The sequence below is a fragment of the Grus americana genome, chromosome 3 (assembly GCF_028858705.1).
Source record: "Grus americana isolate bGruAme1 chromosome 3, bGruAme1.mat, whole genome shotgun sequence".
In the NCBI taxonomy this organism is placed as follows: Eukaryota; Metazoa; Chordata; class Aves; order Gruiformes; family Gruidae; genus Grus; species Grus americana.
The window spans coordinates 10,833,485-10,848,820 of record NC_072854.1 but is presented as its reverse complement, the minus strand read 5'-3'; the positions used below and the strand labels follow the sequence as shown (position 1 = coordinate 10,848,820).

The 15,336-nt window shown below is 46.6% G+C and overlaps 3 protein-coding genes across 3 annotated transcripts in view; 2 read left to right on the top strand and 1 right to left on the bottom strand.

Moving 5' to 3' along the window:
- The window catches only part of LOC129205062 (b(0,+)-type amino acid transporter 1-like), a 37,752-nt gene extending 31,154 nt beyond the window's left edge, over window positions 1-6,598 (top strand). Inside the window, exon 7 of the transcript XR_008576588.1 lies at window positions 6,544-6,598. The gene's annotated coding sequence lies outside the window, so the exon portion shown is untranslated. The remainder of the gene's footprint in view (window positions 1-6,543) is intronic.
- On the bottom strand, window positions 1,569-5,232 carry LOC129205064 (ras-like GTP-binding protein RHO). The gene is given in 2 exon segments (XM_054822076.1): window positions 1,569-4,433; window positions 5,063-5,232. A coding segment is annotated over 1 exon segment (591 nt). The 5' UTR covers window positions 4,432-4,433; window positions 5,063-5,232; the 3' UTR covers window positions 1,569-3,840.
- Window positions 6,599-12,048: 5,450 nt separating the features above from the next.
- On the top strand, window positions 12,049-14,451 carry RHOB (ras homolog family member B). The gene has a single exon (XM_054822148.1). It carries the CDS (start codon window positions 12,341-12,343, stop codon window positions 12,929-12,931), a length of 591 nt encoding a protein of 196 aa, XP_054678123.1. The 5' UTR covers window positions 12,049-12,340; the 3' UTR covers window positions 12,932-14,451.
- The last annotated feature ends 885 nt before the right edge of the window (window positions 14,452-15,336 follow it).

Sequence of the window (15,336 nt, the reverse complement as noted above, 5' to 3'; positions counted from 1 at the left end):
GTTTGAAGACATGAGTGTCCAGGAGTCTGTCTTTTTCCCAACAAAATCAGCTTGTCTACAAACCTTGTCTGGACAACATTCTTAGGCATGCAGGTTACTATAACGCTATTGCATGAAATACATAAACTATCTTTGCACTGAAAATGGAAAATTGCTCTCACATATTGCCTTATTGTTGTTACATACTGGTCTTTCTTTCTCTTTCTTTCTTTCTTTCTTTCTTTCTTTCTTTCTTTCTCTTTATCTCTACTGAAAGACATCAATATAATTTATTTGCATATTTGCTTCACTGAAATCACAAAGAAGCTCTTATTTAATTGCAATGCATATCATCATCTTCACCTAATATAGTATAAATTCCCCTGCTGTTTCAATTGGACATCTGTCTTAAACTGTTGTGGTGGGGAGTAAACAGCATATTTCATCTTAGAAATGGCTCTGTTGAATGGTACGAGAATGTTCAGTTAATTTCCATCATCTCTTCCACAGTACTTCTTTCCTTTGCTTTTTATTTTCCTTAATAAAAAGTCATATTTAATACTTAAATTCACAAAAGTAAAAAAAAAAAAAAATAAATTGTGATTTTTCCTTTCCTCTCTCTCTCTCCCTTTCCTTCTCCCCTCCCCTCCAACACTGGAATAAAGATTTGTATTAGAGGATAGCACTTCTGGCTCCAGTCTAGCCTGGCTATTGACTGCTGGCAGTTTGCTTCTATATGGATTCATCACCATTGATTTTTTGCTCCAGGTTTAAGATATGGGCATGAATCAATTTCCCAGTGTCAGTCTCATACAGATTTTCCAGCTGTCCCACAGCTAATATCCGAGCTCTTCACATGCATGAGTACAACCACCATCCCAGCAGGCCTGGTGTTGGAAGCCTAACATCTGCAGGCTGCAAAGCTTCCGAAAGACACAGTCTTAAATGGGAAGGATGAACTCGCACCCATCCAGCTCCATGCTGCTATGGGGGGGCTGCTTCCTTCCAGCTGCTTTGCAGTGCAGACGTGCACCATCTCTTCTGTATGATCATGCAGACTGTAGCTTGCAGTGGAATAGAGAAGCAACCCCAGATACAGATGTCGTAAGCTAATATCCTGACTACTGCGCTATATCCCTTTCTTTCCGAATCACAATGCTAAAATACAAAAAAATACAAAAACTGTCCAGTCTGTGGTTTTCTCATGGGAGCCAGATGCCCTAGAATATGCACAACTGTCCAATGGATTTCTTGAACAGCCACATAGTAACTTGCTCTTGTAAAAGTGCTCTGAGACGGATAAAGAGGAGGAGCATTTGCATTTTTTGACAAAAAAGTGGCAAAAAGAGAATTTATGCAGCTTTAGCAAAAGGATGATGAAAAACCTCCCACGGATTTCTCTTTTCCAGTTGCAGAGGAGTATGCAGTAGAAAGAGATTGTCAACTTTTTCTCTCACATAAAAACAATAAAAAGGTTAACGTTAAGAAATAGAAACTAAGATCAGTGTAACGACAGTTTAATTCAGAGATACGTACAGTGAATACTGGGAGTGAAACCAGTTACCCTTATCTTGAACAAAGCACCCTTCTGGAGAAAAATACTTGTTTATTTAGATTGAAAACAGACGTCAATCAATAGGCTGAGCAGTGTCCTACTGAGCAAAAGGCAGCGTAAGCTCAGATTCACCAAAGTGGTCTGAACTTTCCAAGTAGTGGGAGCAGCAAGTGCTTAGCATCTCTGCAAAACTGCCTCTCTCAGATTCAATATCCCACATCAGAGGCATCTGAGACACTTGTGTTCTTTAACTAATCTGCAGTCTAACCCTCCCCACCCACACATACACATATAAAATGGAAATAACAATTTAAACCTATCTACATAAATGCAGCTCTTTGAAATGCACTAAAGTATGTTATTACCTGAATCGGGAGAGCACTTAACGCACAGCGCACACTCACAGCAAGTGGCATGGGGAGAATAGTTTTAAAGTTTGGGTACAATACCAGCTTGTGTCAAGGGGATTATTATAGGCAGAGAAGAGAGGAAATTGAGGTTAAGAATGGTCCAGGAGGGAAAAGGGAAAGGGCATGGAAAACAAGTCAAGAAAAAGAAAGCTCCAAGAAGTAGATGGTTCACAGTCACTTTAGGCAGCAGTTTAAGTTTCTCAGTTTTGAAAATGGAAGTAACGCCTACTTATCACCAAGAGGTGGGTTGGTAATTCATGTTGAAAAGTGCTCGGAGATTCTTGGAAGGAAGGTACTTTTGGAAATGTAAAGTGTCATCCTTGAAGTATTTGTTATTATGCCACAGTGTGATTGTGGACTTCAAAACTGCTACTAAAAAGTGATGTAGAAGGAAAGCAGCAACCCCTCCAATAATGAATACTTGTCCAACCTCAGTATTTCTACCCATGATATCATCAATAGACAAATACTGATGGGAAGAATGGGTAAGAAAAAATCTTAAGTGTGTATTTTATTAGGTCTCTCACCTGGAAAAGTTAGTTTAGAAATTTGTGTTTACTCTCATTTAGTTTCCCCCTGGGAAACTGTAACCAAGCTGCCGGATTGATGAAACCACCACTGAGGAAGTCAGCAAAAGAAAGTGATAGACTTCCATGTTCTCTTAAATCACGGCAGTTATGCTCAATTGGCCCTGTACGTTTACTTCAGGATCAGAAGTTTACCTTAAAACGTTTTTCTGTCCACTTACTGTGTTACAGCATGTGCCTTCAAATCCTGCAGTCACATTATTTGCCTGCTCCCAGACTTGCACCTTTAATGTCAGTCCATAACTCAGTTCCTTGGGCTGCCAGCAATCAGTGCTTCAGAGAAGGGAGGAGTATGGAGATGCACCCAAAGTCTTTCCATTTTGGTCCATCTCTGTGCCTCTCTGAGATTTTCTGCTTAGGTCAACAACATGTTTCTGTCTCTTTCCAGATTGTTAATGACTTGCAAAGCTGAGAGCGTGGTTGTTGGCATTCCCTTTACTTCATGTCTTCTGTCTGCATGTGCTAAGGAAAGGCAGAAAGATTTAAGATACATTCAGACCGTAAGGACAAAGAGGTTTAGAAACTTAAGTCTGGTCTTTTTACTTCTCTTCTTTTAAGGTAGGAATTCTATCAAGAACTGGATTATCCTACCCCAGAGCTAGGCTGTTTTACCCCAGTTAATTTACCCGTGCCTGAAGAAGAGGTGGAGATAGCACTGCCTTTATTGTACCCTATGCTACACATTGCATTCCTGATGCATTTGTGGAACCAAGCCCAGGCCAGCTCTACAAATGAATCCTAGAGAAAGTCAGACCTGTTCTGCCAGTGAGAAACCCACTGCTATTAGCACAGCAGACTATTGGATACATCTGTGCATGTGTGTGGTGACTCCCTTCCTTAAGGACATCCTTCAAGGAAGTGTATGGAAGGGAGTGCATACTAGGAACCCTTGTCAGCACAGCTGCTTGCCACTAAGCCTTGCAACCAGGAAGCCAGGATTAGATTCACTGAGCAACATGTTCTTGTGCTTGTCCCAGTAGTTCTGCTTTAGGTTCCTGTCCTAGTCTGTGTGTATCTCCCTTGATCAAAAAATCTCTGTGGAGAACTGTTGCTTAGTCATTTCCCTTTCTCAAGATGAGTACTCAACTCAAATCTGGAATTGTGGTCTTCAGCCTGTTTTGGAGGTAGAGAAGGAAACCAATCTAACTTTTCCAGTGTGGCACTTTGCGGACATAAGGGGTTTTTTTTGTCCTATAACATAAAAGCAGCCCTTATAGCAGCCCTTATAGCATCCATGCTACAGCAACAAAAAACATCTACTTATCTTTCCACATGATGAAATCCAACAACAAAATAATGTTCTCTCCTCTTACAAAATTTGGCAGCACCTGTAGTACGTCTTTCTCCTTCTTTTCTCATTTAATGCACATTGGCTAATAATCTCCAGGGCTATATCAACACCTTCTTTTGTCTTGGCAGAACACTCCAGGTAAGCATATGCCCCAATGCTGGCAGCTAAAGCTTTTCCTTCTGTAGTGTTAATTGGCTCTTTGCCTGGAGTTAGCTGCTTCTTCATACCTTCATCACTCCTTAGTTCTGTCTTGGTAGCCACCAGCATAATAGGTACTCTGGAGCAGAAGAGTTCAATTTCTGGAACCCAAAAATCAAGGATGTTTTGCTGTCAGTCAGGCCTGTCCACGGAGAAGCACATTAAAATAACGTCGGTGTCCTTGTAGAACACTGAGCGGAGATTTTGGTAACTGAATTCATTCTTCCCTGCCACATTGAAAAGAATTAGTTTCATCTCCTTCCTGTCTACTTCTATGTCAGTGGTGTAAGCATCGAACAGGGTTGGCTCACAGGACTTGGGAAGCTGTTCGTGACGCAGAGCAAAGAGGGAGCATGTCTTACCACAGCGGTCATCTCCGACTACAGTTAGCTTTCTCCTAAGAGCAGCCATTCCTTGAAAAAACAAGATGAAGTACAAAATAGATTATTCCCATGCTGGCCTTTTTTTTTTTTTTTTTCAGCTTTTGTGGAGGGTAAAAGGAGAAGAGGAGAGAAATTCCATTAGTTTGGAATCCTTCCTCTTATCTCCTCTTTTCTCTCCATACTGCTGTCTTACCTTCATTCCCTATTTTCTCCCCTTTTAATTTCTCTGGTATCAGAATCTTCTGAAAGTGTGAGTACTTTGCTCTTGACTATTATTATAGACCAAAAAATGAAGGTATAAACCAAGTCTGGATGTAACCAAGATTCCTGACGTGCCCTATATTTCTGTTTTATCATCTCATACATTGTTTATGGTCAGTGTTCAGTCCATAACAGATTTCATTTTCTAGATTGAATGACTTAATTTTGTGAATGAGATGGAATATAAACCACTGTACTGAGCAACTACCCAAATCAGTATTATTCACTATATTTTTCCTGCCATGGCCTGTTAGTAGAATTCTACCAATGGCGATAGCTATCCTGTGTAAGTCCATGGTGCCTTTGCTCATAGATGTTGTTATGTGGGACTTAAGAAAGTGTTCTCAGTCTTCATATATTCACGATTAATTTATATGAGATAGAATTTTTATACTTACAGGATAGTAATTTTCAGTATGGACCTTCTTCTCTTTCTTGATGTTGAGTATTAGATTGGTTTCTACTAATATTGTTGCCACCTCAGCTTCCTTAGGTCCCTGGTTCTCCTGCAGAGAGAACTTACCACCACTCTTCAAAGGCTATCATGACAATCACAGTATTTAAAGGAATAGGCCGATGTTTCTTAATATAGCCAACCAATCTACAAAGAGAATCTGATGACATCATTGTTTTTTAAAGAAACCTACTTTACTGGCAATAAAGTGGAAGTTACACAATTCATTAACAATTCATAGCATGTTTACTTTAGAAATTTCCTCGTTCCTATTGCAAAAGGCTCAACCTGAGTGAGCATTTCAGTATTGAGTGTGCCAAACTGCTTCTGTGTGTGGGGCTGACAGTGCTAGGGTGTAAACCAGTAGACTTGCTAGACAGATCCTCATGACTCCCCTTTCCAGATCTGCTGAGGCACTGTAGAGAAATGAATTGCAGAATCAAAGAATGGATGAGGTGGGAAGGGACCATCTAGTCCACCCTGCCCTGCTCAGAGCAGGATCAACTACAGCAGACTGCTCAGGACTGTGTCCAGTTGGGTTTTGAATGTGTCCAAGGATGGAGATTCCACAGTCTCTCCAGGCAGCCTTTTCCAGTGTTTGATCATCCTCAAAGTAGTGAAATGAAGTCTATCAACTGGAGATTCTAAAAAGAAAGAAGTGCCCAGTGTTAAGGATATTATCTTGAACCCCAGAGATGAAGACTGAACTCCCTGATATCTTGTTGGCATTGGACAAGCCATTTCTGCTCTCTCTGTCTCAGTTTTCCTGGTAGGTAAAGACTACAAGATGTCTGCAACCACTAAAAACTGAGAACAAAGGCAACTGGGGTAAATTAATTTGGTCTCTCTGCAGAGGGAAGGCAATGTTTCCAAATGCATTATTGGTGATGCAGATACTGCTGATTAGTATAGTTATGTGGTCAGCCCATTTATTTCATACAGCTACAGAAGAGTTCCTCAACTGAGATGAGGGGTTTTAGGTGTACAAATTTTAGTCTAAGGATGAGGAACTTGTTTTTGTTTTATTTGAAGTCACCTGAAGACCTGAGGCCACTTTAGTTTTCTGTGGTGATCTAATTTTACTCTGCCAGACCGTATTTCCTTCCTGACTCCTATTCAAGTATGAATCTGACAGTCTTGCCATAGGAATTTGACAAAATTAAAGTCATCAGCTTCTGACTTGCCCCACTTATTCCCTGGAAGAGCAATGTCAGTGGGTCCCATGCAGCTCTTCAGGATCATGACAACATTTCTTCTTTGGGATGATGTGCTTTCACGTGCACTGTGCTTAACCTAAACTTCTGTAAGAATATACACAGGTCTTTTTCATCTTTAAGGCCAGGTTGGATGAGGCTTTGGGCAATGTGGTCTAGTGGAGGGTGTCCCTGCCCATGGCAGGGGGGTTGGAACAAGATGATCTTTGAGGTCCCTTCCAACCCAAACCATTCTATGATTCTATGATTCTATGATTCTATGATCTTCTCTTTTCCAGTTTCTAGGGACATCAGTGTGGCTTCTCTGCTGACAGCCCTGATCACAAGGGGATCTGAGAGTTGAATTCTGTTTTTCTTGAGGGACAGTGGAAAGCAATGGACCTGCTGTGACATGCAACAACTGGTCCGGTTCCTATATATACCAGAAACTCTTAGCAGCTTACAGAGACAGAAACAGCATTTCTGCCTGTCCTCCCACATCTACTCAGAGCTTTTTAGCACTAGCCTGTAAACTGCTCATATTTAGCTAGCTCTTGCTTTCCATACTTCACTGAGGACTGCAGGATGCTTGTTGCTAGCGTTACAGTACAAGCCAGTGTGCAGGACTCAGTATGCCATTCCTGGCACATACGGCTCCCTCAGCACGTTATGCCACAGCAGGCAATGTACTTACTTGCCTACTTATTGACAAAAAGGAGAAAGATTACCTTCCCCACTGAGCTTTCATGCTTTTGGTACAGATTTATGCTTGAACACAAATTATCTGAGTTACAGACATGCCCTTTAGAAAATCTGTTTAGCAAAATGAGCAGGGGGGGAATATAATCCGGAAACAATCTCCAGTAATTGACTGGAATTGTCTTCTCAGCAACAAAAAATGCCAATTGGATTAAATCAAGTAAAAAACAAAAGGCTGAGTTTTAATCTCAAAACCACCAGCACAAGCAATGAAAGCAAAGAAGTCGTGTCTTCTTTCTCCTACTTCATACTTTCTTCATCAGTCATACAGATGTATGTGGTGCAGCAGAACTAATGCTCTGCTTAAAGAGTGCATTTAGGGATTACTGGAAGTGAAGTTTCAGCTTGCTTAAAGTATAGTTTAGCATATTGTGTTGGGTTTGCGTGGCAAGGTTTTGGTGGCGGGGGGGCTACAGGGGTGGCTTCTGTGAGAAGCTGCTAGAAGCTCCCCCTGTGTCTGATAGAGCCAATGCCAGCCGGCTCTAAGACGGGCCCGCCGCTGGCCAAGGCCAAGCCAATCAGCGCCTCTGTGATAACATATTTAAGAAGAAGAAAAACACTTAGAGAGAGAGAGCTTTTGCAGCCGGAGAGAGGAGTGAGAAGATGTAAGAAACTCTGCAGACACCAAGGTCGGTGCAGATGGAGGGGGAGGAGGAGCTCCAGGCGCCGGAGCAGAGATCCCCCTGCAGCCCCTGGTGAAGGCCATGGTGAAGCAGGCTGTCCCCCTGCAGCCCATGGAGGAAGGATGAGGGGGTGTAGCGATTCCACCTGCAGCCCGTGGAGGACCCCACGCCGGAGCAGGTGGAGGCACCTGAAGGAGGCTGCGGCCCGTGGGAAGCCCACGCTGGAGCAAGTTCCAGGCTGGACCGGTGGACCCGTGAAGAGGGGAGCCCACGCCAGGGCAGGTTTGCTGGCAGGACTTGTGACCCCGTGGGGGACCCCACGCTGGAGCAGTTTGCTCCTGAAGGTCTGCACCCCGTGAGAGGGACTCCATGCTGGAGCAGGGGAACGATGAGAGGAGTCCTCCCCCTGAGGAGGAAGAAGCGGCAGAAACAACGTGAGATGAACTGACCGTAACCCCCACTCCCCGTCCCCCTGTGCCGCTGAGGGGGGGGAAGGTTGAAGCCGGGAGTGAAATTGAGCCCGGGAAGATGGGAGGGGTGGGGGGAAGTGTTTTAAGAGTTGATTTTATTTTCTCATTCCTCTACTCTGTTTTGCCTAGTAATAAATTAGATGAATTCCCTCTCTAAGTTTGGTCTGTTTTGCTCGTGACAACAATTAGTGAGTGATCTCTCCCTGTCCTTATCTCGACCTGCAAGCATTTCGTTATGCCTTTTCTCCCCTGTTTGGTGAATGAGGGGAGTGAGAGAGCGGCTCTGGTGGGCACCTGGCCCCAGTCAGGCTCAACCCACCACACATATCATGCAAATTTGATTAGAAAATATAAAAGATACAACATAAAGTTCAAGATCAGCCCTAAAATATGTGAGCTGGCTACACTCCTTGGTGCCTTCCAGACCACGACCATGCTTGAATACAGAATTGGTCCTGTATGAAATTCCCTAAGGACAGCAAAAGCCACCAAAATATTTTCATTATTTTCATTCCAGGTTTTCCACCTCTGCTCTCAGTCAGCACCGCAAGAAGGAAGCCTAAGCACTTCCACAAGTTATTATCCACTGTGCTCATTTACAGTAATGCTGCAGTTCCTCTGTCTGTTGCACTCGCAGTACTGCTGTGCTGGTCAGATCCCCTTTTTCCCTGAGGCACGGATCCAAGCAGGAAGAGAAAAGGATTCCTATGTACAACTCTACCCCTGATTTCCAGTGTTCTCGAAACTGGCTCACTTCATGCTTCCATGTACGGGCTGAAGAAAGAATGCTCCAGTGAAGAGGCAAATACATATAACTGAAAAGGCAATTTAAATTAAGGGTGTCTTCACTTCCACTTAGACAGCTCAGGGCAGGTACCGCACAGTGCACTGATACTTACAGGCTAAATCCACTGCAGGAGAAAGGTGGCTTGTAGCAAATTTACATTAAGTATGAAACCCAGGCCATGACCAAGACACAGGTATTACACATCTAAGTGTAAATGTGTGATAACCACACATTAGGTGGTGTTCCCTCCAGAGTCCATCGCTGGAGTCTACCCTAGGACAGTGAAATGAGTGTGATCTCAGCCTAAGTGAGTCACAGGGCTGGGTCTCCAGATATAAAGCCTCTGGGAAAAAACAACAAAACCCCCATTTGAAACCCTAGCTCAAGGAATTACACAGACTTTACTGCAGTCTTTCTTGCAAGATGAGAGGTGAAACACCAGGCCTTTTGTCTTCAGCGTAACTCTGTGGAGGAGTACAGATGCAAGACTTCTTTAGAAAATTAAGCAGTTATAGCTCAGACAATAATTGTGTGCTGGAACTGTAACTGTGCTGTTCAGTTACAAGAAGAGCCCCTGGTATGGATTTGACCTGGGTTAGCTGGACCTTCACAGAGTATTTCCTTAGCATAGCTTGGAAGTTGGGACCAGTAGACAGTTTGGATGAGGCCACCCTGCTTTGAATTCTGAAAGTTATAGAGTATGAATGTGGGCCACACAGTTTGCTTACTGTACGCCAAGGCACACAGATAATTGCTAGCAGCACTCTGGGTGAACAACAGAGCCGTGTGTTTTGAAATGAGCTGTGTATTTCCCTACCTTTCGTGGCACAGCACTGATGAGATGATCAACATAATTACTCATTTGGATGATTATTTTTCTATTTAACAAAGTGCTTTGCTCATGAAAAGACAAAACCAGATATCCAGGCATGATTCTTCGTGCCACCCAGAAGTCAGATAAAAAATTATTCAAAAGAATATTTCAGCAGCACCTCTCAGGATCTATAAAGTACTTGCAGCTTTTCCTGCTATAACCCCGCAGGTGGAGCTTTCCAGCTTTGGAGCCGTAAGGAACGTAAGCATCCACGCTGGCTGGGCCGCCGCAAGGTGGCTCTGAACTCCAGTGAAAAATCCACCATCAATTTCATATTGCTGAAGAGCTTCAAGAGGCTTAGAATGGCTAATGTACTTAGAAGACTGACATTATACAGGAAATAAACTCTAAATGCCTATCAGAATGCTTCCACACGCTTGTGATTATATTTATAGAGAAAATAACTACAAGCCAACAATGCTCCACTGCTAGAAGGATATCCCAGCATGGGGAAGACTTCCACATAGGTAACTTTTTTTTTTGTTTCATGAAAAATTTAAAACGGTGAGCAGTGACAACAATTGTAAAGGGACAATGCAAGTCAGAAATTTAGCTCCTTAAAAAGCCACAGGTACTGGAGAACACCGATGCCTATGGCTAACTTTACTTCTGGGTTTTTTCAAACATCAGTTTGAATTTATTATGTTCAGTTCACATAAAATATGCTGTATAAACTATGTAAGATCAAGGTACAAATCCATCCATCACTATCCAGGGACATGCTCTTCTGACAGGGAGAAATGGGAATTACCAAAATCTCACAGAAGATGAATTATATTTCAATGTCTAGGATTAAGTGAACCATAAGTGAACCATTTCCCTATTGACACATGCTTCTGTAACAGCCTGCTGCAAGTGACTCGTCAGGCAATTTGATATACTCAGTGGTGCATCTGGTCTTCAAGTGGCTATTTTTAAATACAACTTTTAATAACAATCACATTGTTCAAATCACTCATTTTTGTTCTATTCACTAACGCCAGTGCTGTCTACCAAAAGAGGACACTTTGGATCCAACCCTGAGAGGCAGTAGCCACAGGACATTGTTTCAGTGAAAATGCTTGCAGGGAAAAAGCTTGAGACAACACCCAGTTAAACAGCGATAGCTGCAACAGAGACATAGCGATTGCTACCAGTAATTTCAGTGTAAGACTTTACAATGCACGGCTTTATTAACGCACCAAGCGTGAGCCATCTGCTTATGCTAACGTACTTACAACCTATCCTCCAAGCAATCTGAAACTCCAGTCCTTTGCGCTCATTTATTTTCCACATACATTTTTTCATTACTGTGACTTCCGATATCTCTGTAAATTGAGACCAAAAGGGCATTTCAGTTCAAGTCTGCTACTTCTCCTGGTTTATAATTCCTCCATTGCTTTTTGGCCAAAAGCTGGCAGGAGAGAGACACAAACATGATGAATTTTTTCCTTTAAGGAAGGAAAGTGGTCGAGCCCTGCGTTTTTCCAGTAATATCCAGCGAAGGCTTTTGTTTTATTTAACCGCCTGCAATAATCTCAGTTCCACTTTGCTTGGGCTTTAAAGGCTGCCTCTGGGACGCAGCGGCTTCCCCTGTTTTTCTGGGTTGCTCGTCCTGCCTCTTAAGAGCGGTCACCGCGAGCGGCGGGGCTGGTGGCGGCGCAAACGGGACCACGGCAGGGACCGACCTGCCCTGCCCTGCCCCGCCGCAAAGCCGCCACCCCGGAGCCGGGAGGGCGGCACAAACCTGGGGGGGCGGGGGGCTCCTCTCCGGCGGCACGGCGCGGCCGGGAAACCTGCCCCGGGCTCCTCCGGAGGTGCGGCACCACTGCCCGCCGAGCGCCGTGAGCCCCCCGCGGAGGCCGCCTCACAGCCCGGCCCCACTCGCCTCACGGCCCTGCCCCGCCGCCCCCCAGCCCGGCCTACTCGGCCCCTCTGCCTCACAACTACCTGCCCCGGCCATCCCCCAACCACCGGCCCCGATGCCCGCAGCCCGGCCCGGTCACCGCCAGCCGTCCCCGCCCCCGGTCCCCCCCCTCCCCGGCGCGGTCCTGCCACCGCCGCGGGCCGGACGCCGCTCGCCCTCCCCCCCCTTCCCTTCCCCCCGCCCCGCCTGCCTCCCGCCCGCAGCCCTCCACCAATCGCGGCGCTCTCCGCCAGGGATGACCTCACTCTCTGCCTTCTCATTGGCCGGCTATATTAAGAAAGTCGCGAGCGCCTTTAAATAGCGGCGCCGGCCCGCAGCTTGCGGCAGTGGCAGCGCGGAGCGGTCAGGTCTGGGCAGTAGCGGCAGAGGTTTCTCTGTGAAGGGCTGAGCCGGGCGCGACCAGCGGCGCTTGCTGCGGCCGTAGCGCTCCCTGAGGCAGGGAACGGAGGCGCGGTGCGGGAAGAAAGGAGGGCGCGCCCGCCTGCCTGCGCGGGCTCGGCTCGCCACGGTGCCCTGTGAGAAGCGAGAGGAAGGGGGAGGCGGCGGCCGCGGGGAGGAGGGCGCTGCCATCGTCCTGCTGCACGGCAAGGCCAGCTTGGCGAGCCTGGCCATGGCCGCCATCCGCAAGAAGCTGGTGGTGGTGGGGGACGGTGCCTGTGGCAAGACTTGCCTCCTCATCGTCTTCAGCAAGGATGAGTTCCCCGAGGTCTACGTGCCCACTGTCTTTGAGAACTATGTGGCTGACATCGAGGTGGATGGCAAGCAGGTGGAGCTGGCCCTGTGGGACACGGCTGGCCAGGAGGACTATGACCGCCTGCGCCCACTTTCCTACCCGGACACCGATGTGATCCTCATGTGTTTCTCCGTGGACAGCCCGGACTCACTGGAGAACATCCCAGAGAAGTGGGTGCCCGAAGTCAAACACTTCTGCCCCAACGTCCCCATCATCCTGGTGGCCAACAAGAAAGACCTGCGCAATGATGAGCATGTGCGCAATGAGCTGGCCCGCATGAAGCAGGAGCCGGTGCGCACTGAGGATGGGCGTGCCATGGCCATTCGTATCCAGGCCTACGACTACCTGGAGTGCTCGGCCAAGACCAAGGAGGGTGTCCGGGAGGTCTTTGAGACAGCCACCCGGGCGGCCTTGCAGAAGCGCTACGGCACCCAGAATGGCTGCATCAACTGCTGCAAAGTCCTATAGGGTGCGGCTGGAGCGTGGTGCTGGGCACAGCGCTGGGGTCACCTGTTGGCAGGTGGAGAGGAGCTGGGTTATGCACGCACATGGCATCTGCCTGCCCCCTCCGCTGGGGGCTGGCGATGAATCGGGGTGGGGGCTAAGGGAGGGAGCGTGCTCCCTCAGCCTTGGCTGAAAAGGGTTGTGCTGGCTTAGCCGTGGGGACAGAGGGAGGGGGGGATTGCATGCCCTGAGTCTTGGGAATAAAGCGGGGAGAAGCCTTTTCCCACCACTGGCCCCCGCGAGTTAATCGCGGACTCTCAACAACAAAAAGCTGCTGGGACTGGACTGAGCAAACATTGCACCCGGCTCTTCCCCTCTGCCCACCACCTGCTGCTCCCAGCTCCTGGGCAGCCTCCTCTCTTTTGCAAGAGGAGAGCGATGGAGCTGAGATGCTCGAAGAGACTTCTGCCTCCTGCCTGCATGTGCCTCCCCCCAGGCAGGCTGGGGAAGGGGGCTGCATCTCCCGGGCTGCCTGCAGCATCCTCGCTTCTCCTGCAGATGTTTCGGCCTGAGCCTGACCTGCTGTGGAAGTTAGTGCCCTGAAGACCGAGACTGAGGGGGAGGGTCATCCCAAGCGAAGCCTGTATATATCTTACCTTTTCTGTCTTGTGCAAACTGGGGTAGTGCAGGGGGTGCTTATTTAAAGTGAGGTGGGGAGGGGGTGTCCAGCTGGGACTTGTGTTGTGCAAAGGAACTTGCCCTGAGTGACTGATGCCTGCTGATAACGCGAGCCTTGAACTGACTCCAGCTGCAGAAGCCACCAGGCTGGAAAGTAAAGCTGAACTGCTCTGTCCTCCTTGCTCAACATCATCCTCCTGATGCACGAGGCGGGATGAGCAAGGGGGAAGGGGAGGATATTGCCATATTATGATCTTGGTGCCTGCTCCTTCCTTTAATGTTGTCTTCTGCAAGTATGTTGATTTGGGTTTATTTAAAAGTTGGGGGTTTTTTTTCAAAAGAAATTACTTTGCACAACTTGGTGGATTTTTGTTTTTTTAAATTAAACACTCGATGCACTTGTCATCTGCATACAACACTGTAGCATTGGAACCATTCTTACTCAGTAACCTCATCTGGGTCTTGTTTTAAATTGTGATTGCAACACAAGATGAAATAAAACCACTGTATCTTTTTGCCTTGGAAAAAAAAATGGGTGAAAGCACTGTTTCTTATGCAGTGGGTACATCAGACACTAATACTAAAGGACAATTTAAAGAACCTAGGTTTATTTAAAACTTTATTTTCACAGGGTAGCCAGCCCAGGTGAAAATAACTTTGTGTTTCTCTGGTTCAGAGAACAAATGTATCCATTTATGTTTGTTTACTTTTCTCCCTCTTCCCTAAACAGTGGTACTGAGACTGTTTCTGGTTTTGTTTTTAATAAACTGACATGGCAAAAACTGAGATGTATACAATGTTTACATAAAATTATGAACTGTGTATGCAGTTTTTTATGTAAAGTATTAAAAGATTCTATGCTGACACTTGTGAGAGCAGCGTTGTGATTTATGGAGACTGTCCTCAGCTTGCAATAGTACACCTGGATGGTGTTGAACTCAAGTTTGTACTTTCTCCAGGGGCTGAATTACCTGTCTGGCAGCTTTCAGAGGAGTGGTGGCTATATTTTCCTTTGGGGGAGCTGCTTTCTTAACTTCTCTGTTCAGCTGTCATGTGGAAGTGTACTCAAAATTCAAGGTGGTGACTAATCCATCCTTGTTGCGGCTAAACACAAGCAGCCTCTGTGCCTTGTGCATGGTGAGCTTGGGCCCAGGCTCCTGCTGCCATCTCTGCCTCTTGGTGCTGGGGTGAGGTTTGGGCTTGTGTTGCAACAAAACAGGCAGAGAACTGAAAAGCAGCAGAGGCAGTAGGACTTTTTTTAAAACACGATATTTAGATAAAAGCAGTTTTTGAGTGCCGCCCCCCCCCCTTGCTTGGAGTGAATACCCCTGTTCGCTGCAGCAGGATGTGTGGACAGGCTTGGGTTGCTGGTGAACCAGAAGCAGGAGGCTGCGCTTGCACTGCAGAAGTCTCTTAATCTGCCTGGCTAGATTTCCTAATTGCTGGCCTCATTAATTCCCATAGCAATGTAAAAAGTCTCCAGGTCAGGGGTCCCCAGCAGGGCATCACGCCTGCCCCTTCCCTCGCTGTCTCTGTGCTTTGAGGTGTGCTCCCTGCCGTAGCTGGGGTGCCCAGGCAGGTGCTGCCTGCAGCAGCGGCTCCCGCCGGAAGAGGTAGCCTGGTGTGAAATACATTGCATAGTTTTTGCTGAACAATAAGGTCTATGCCCAAAGTGCTGATGTCTCCCTTCCCCCCCCCCCCCCCCCCCCCCCCCCCGAAAAGCTCCCTTAGGGTACCTATAAGGGAAATTT

Excerpts from the sequence above, each read along its gene's own strand:
- RHOB (XM_054822148.1), top strand. The coding sequence starts at position 12,341 with ATGGCCGCCATCCGCAAGAAGCTGGTGGTGGTGGGGGACGGTGCCTGT.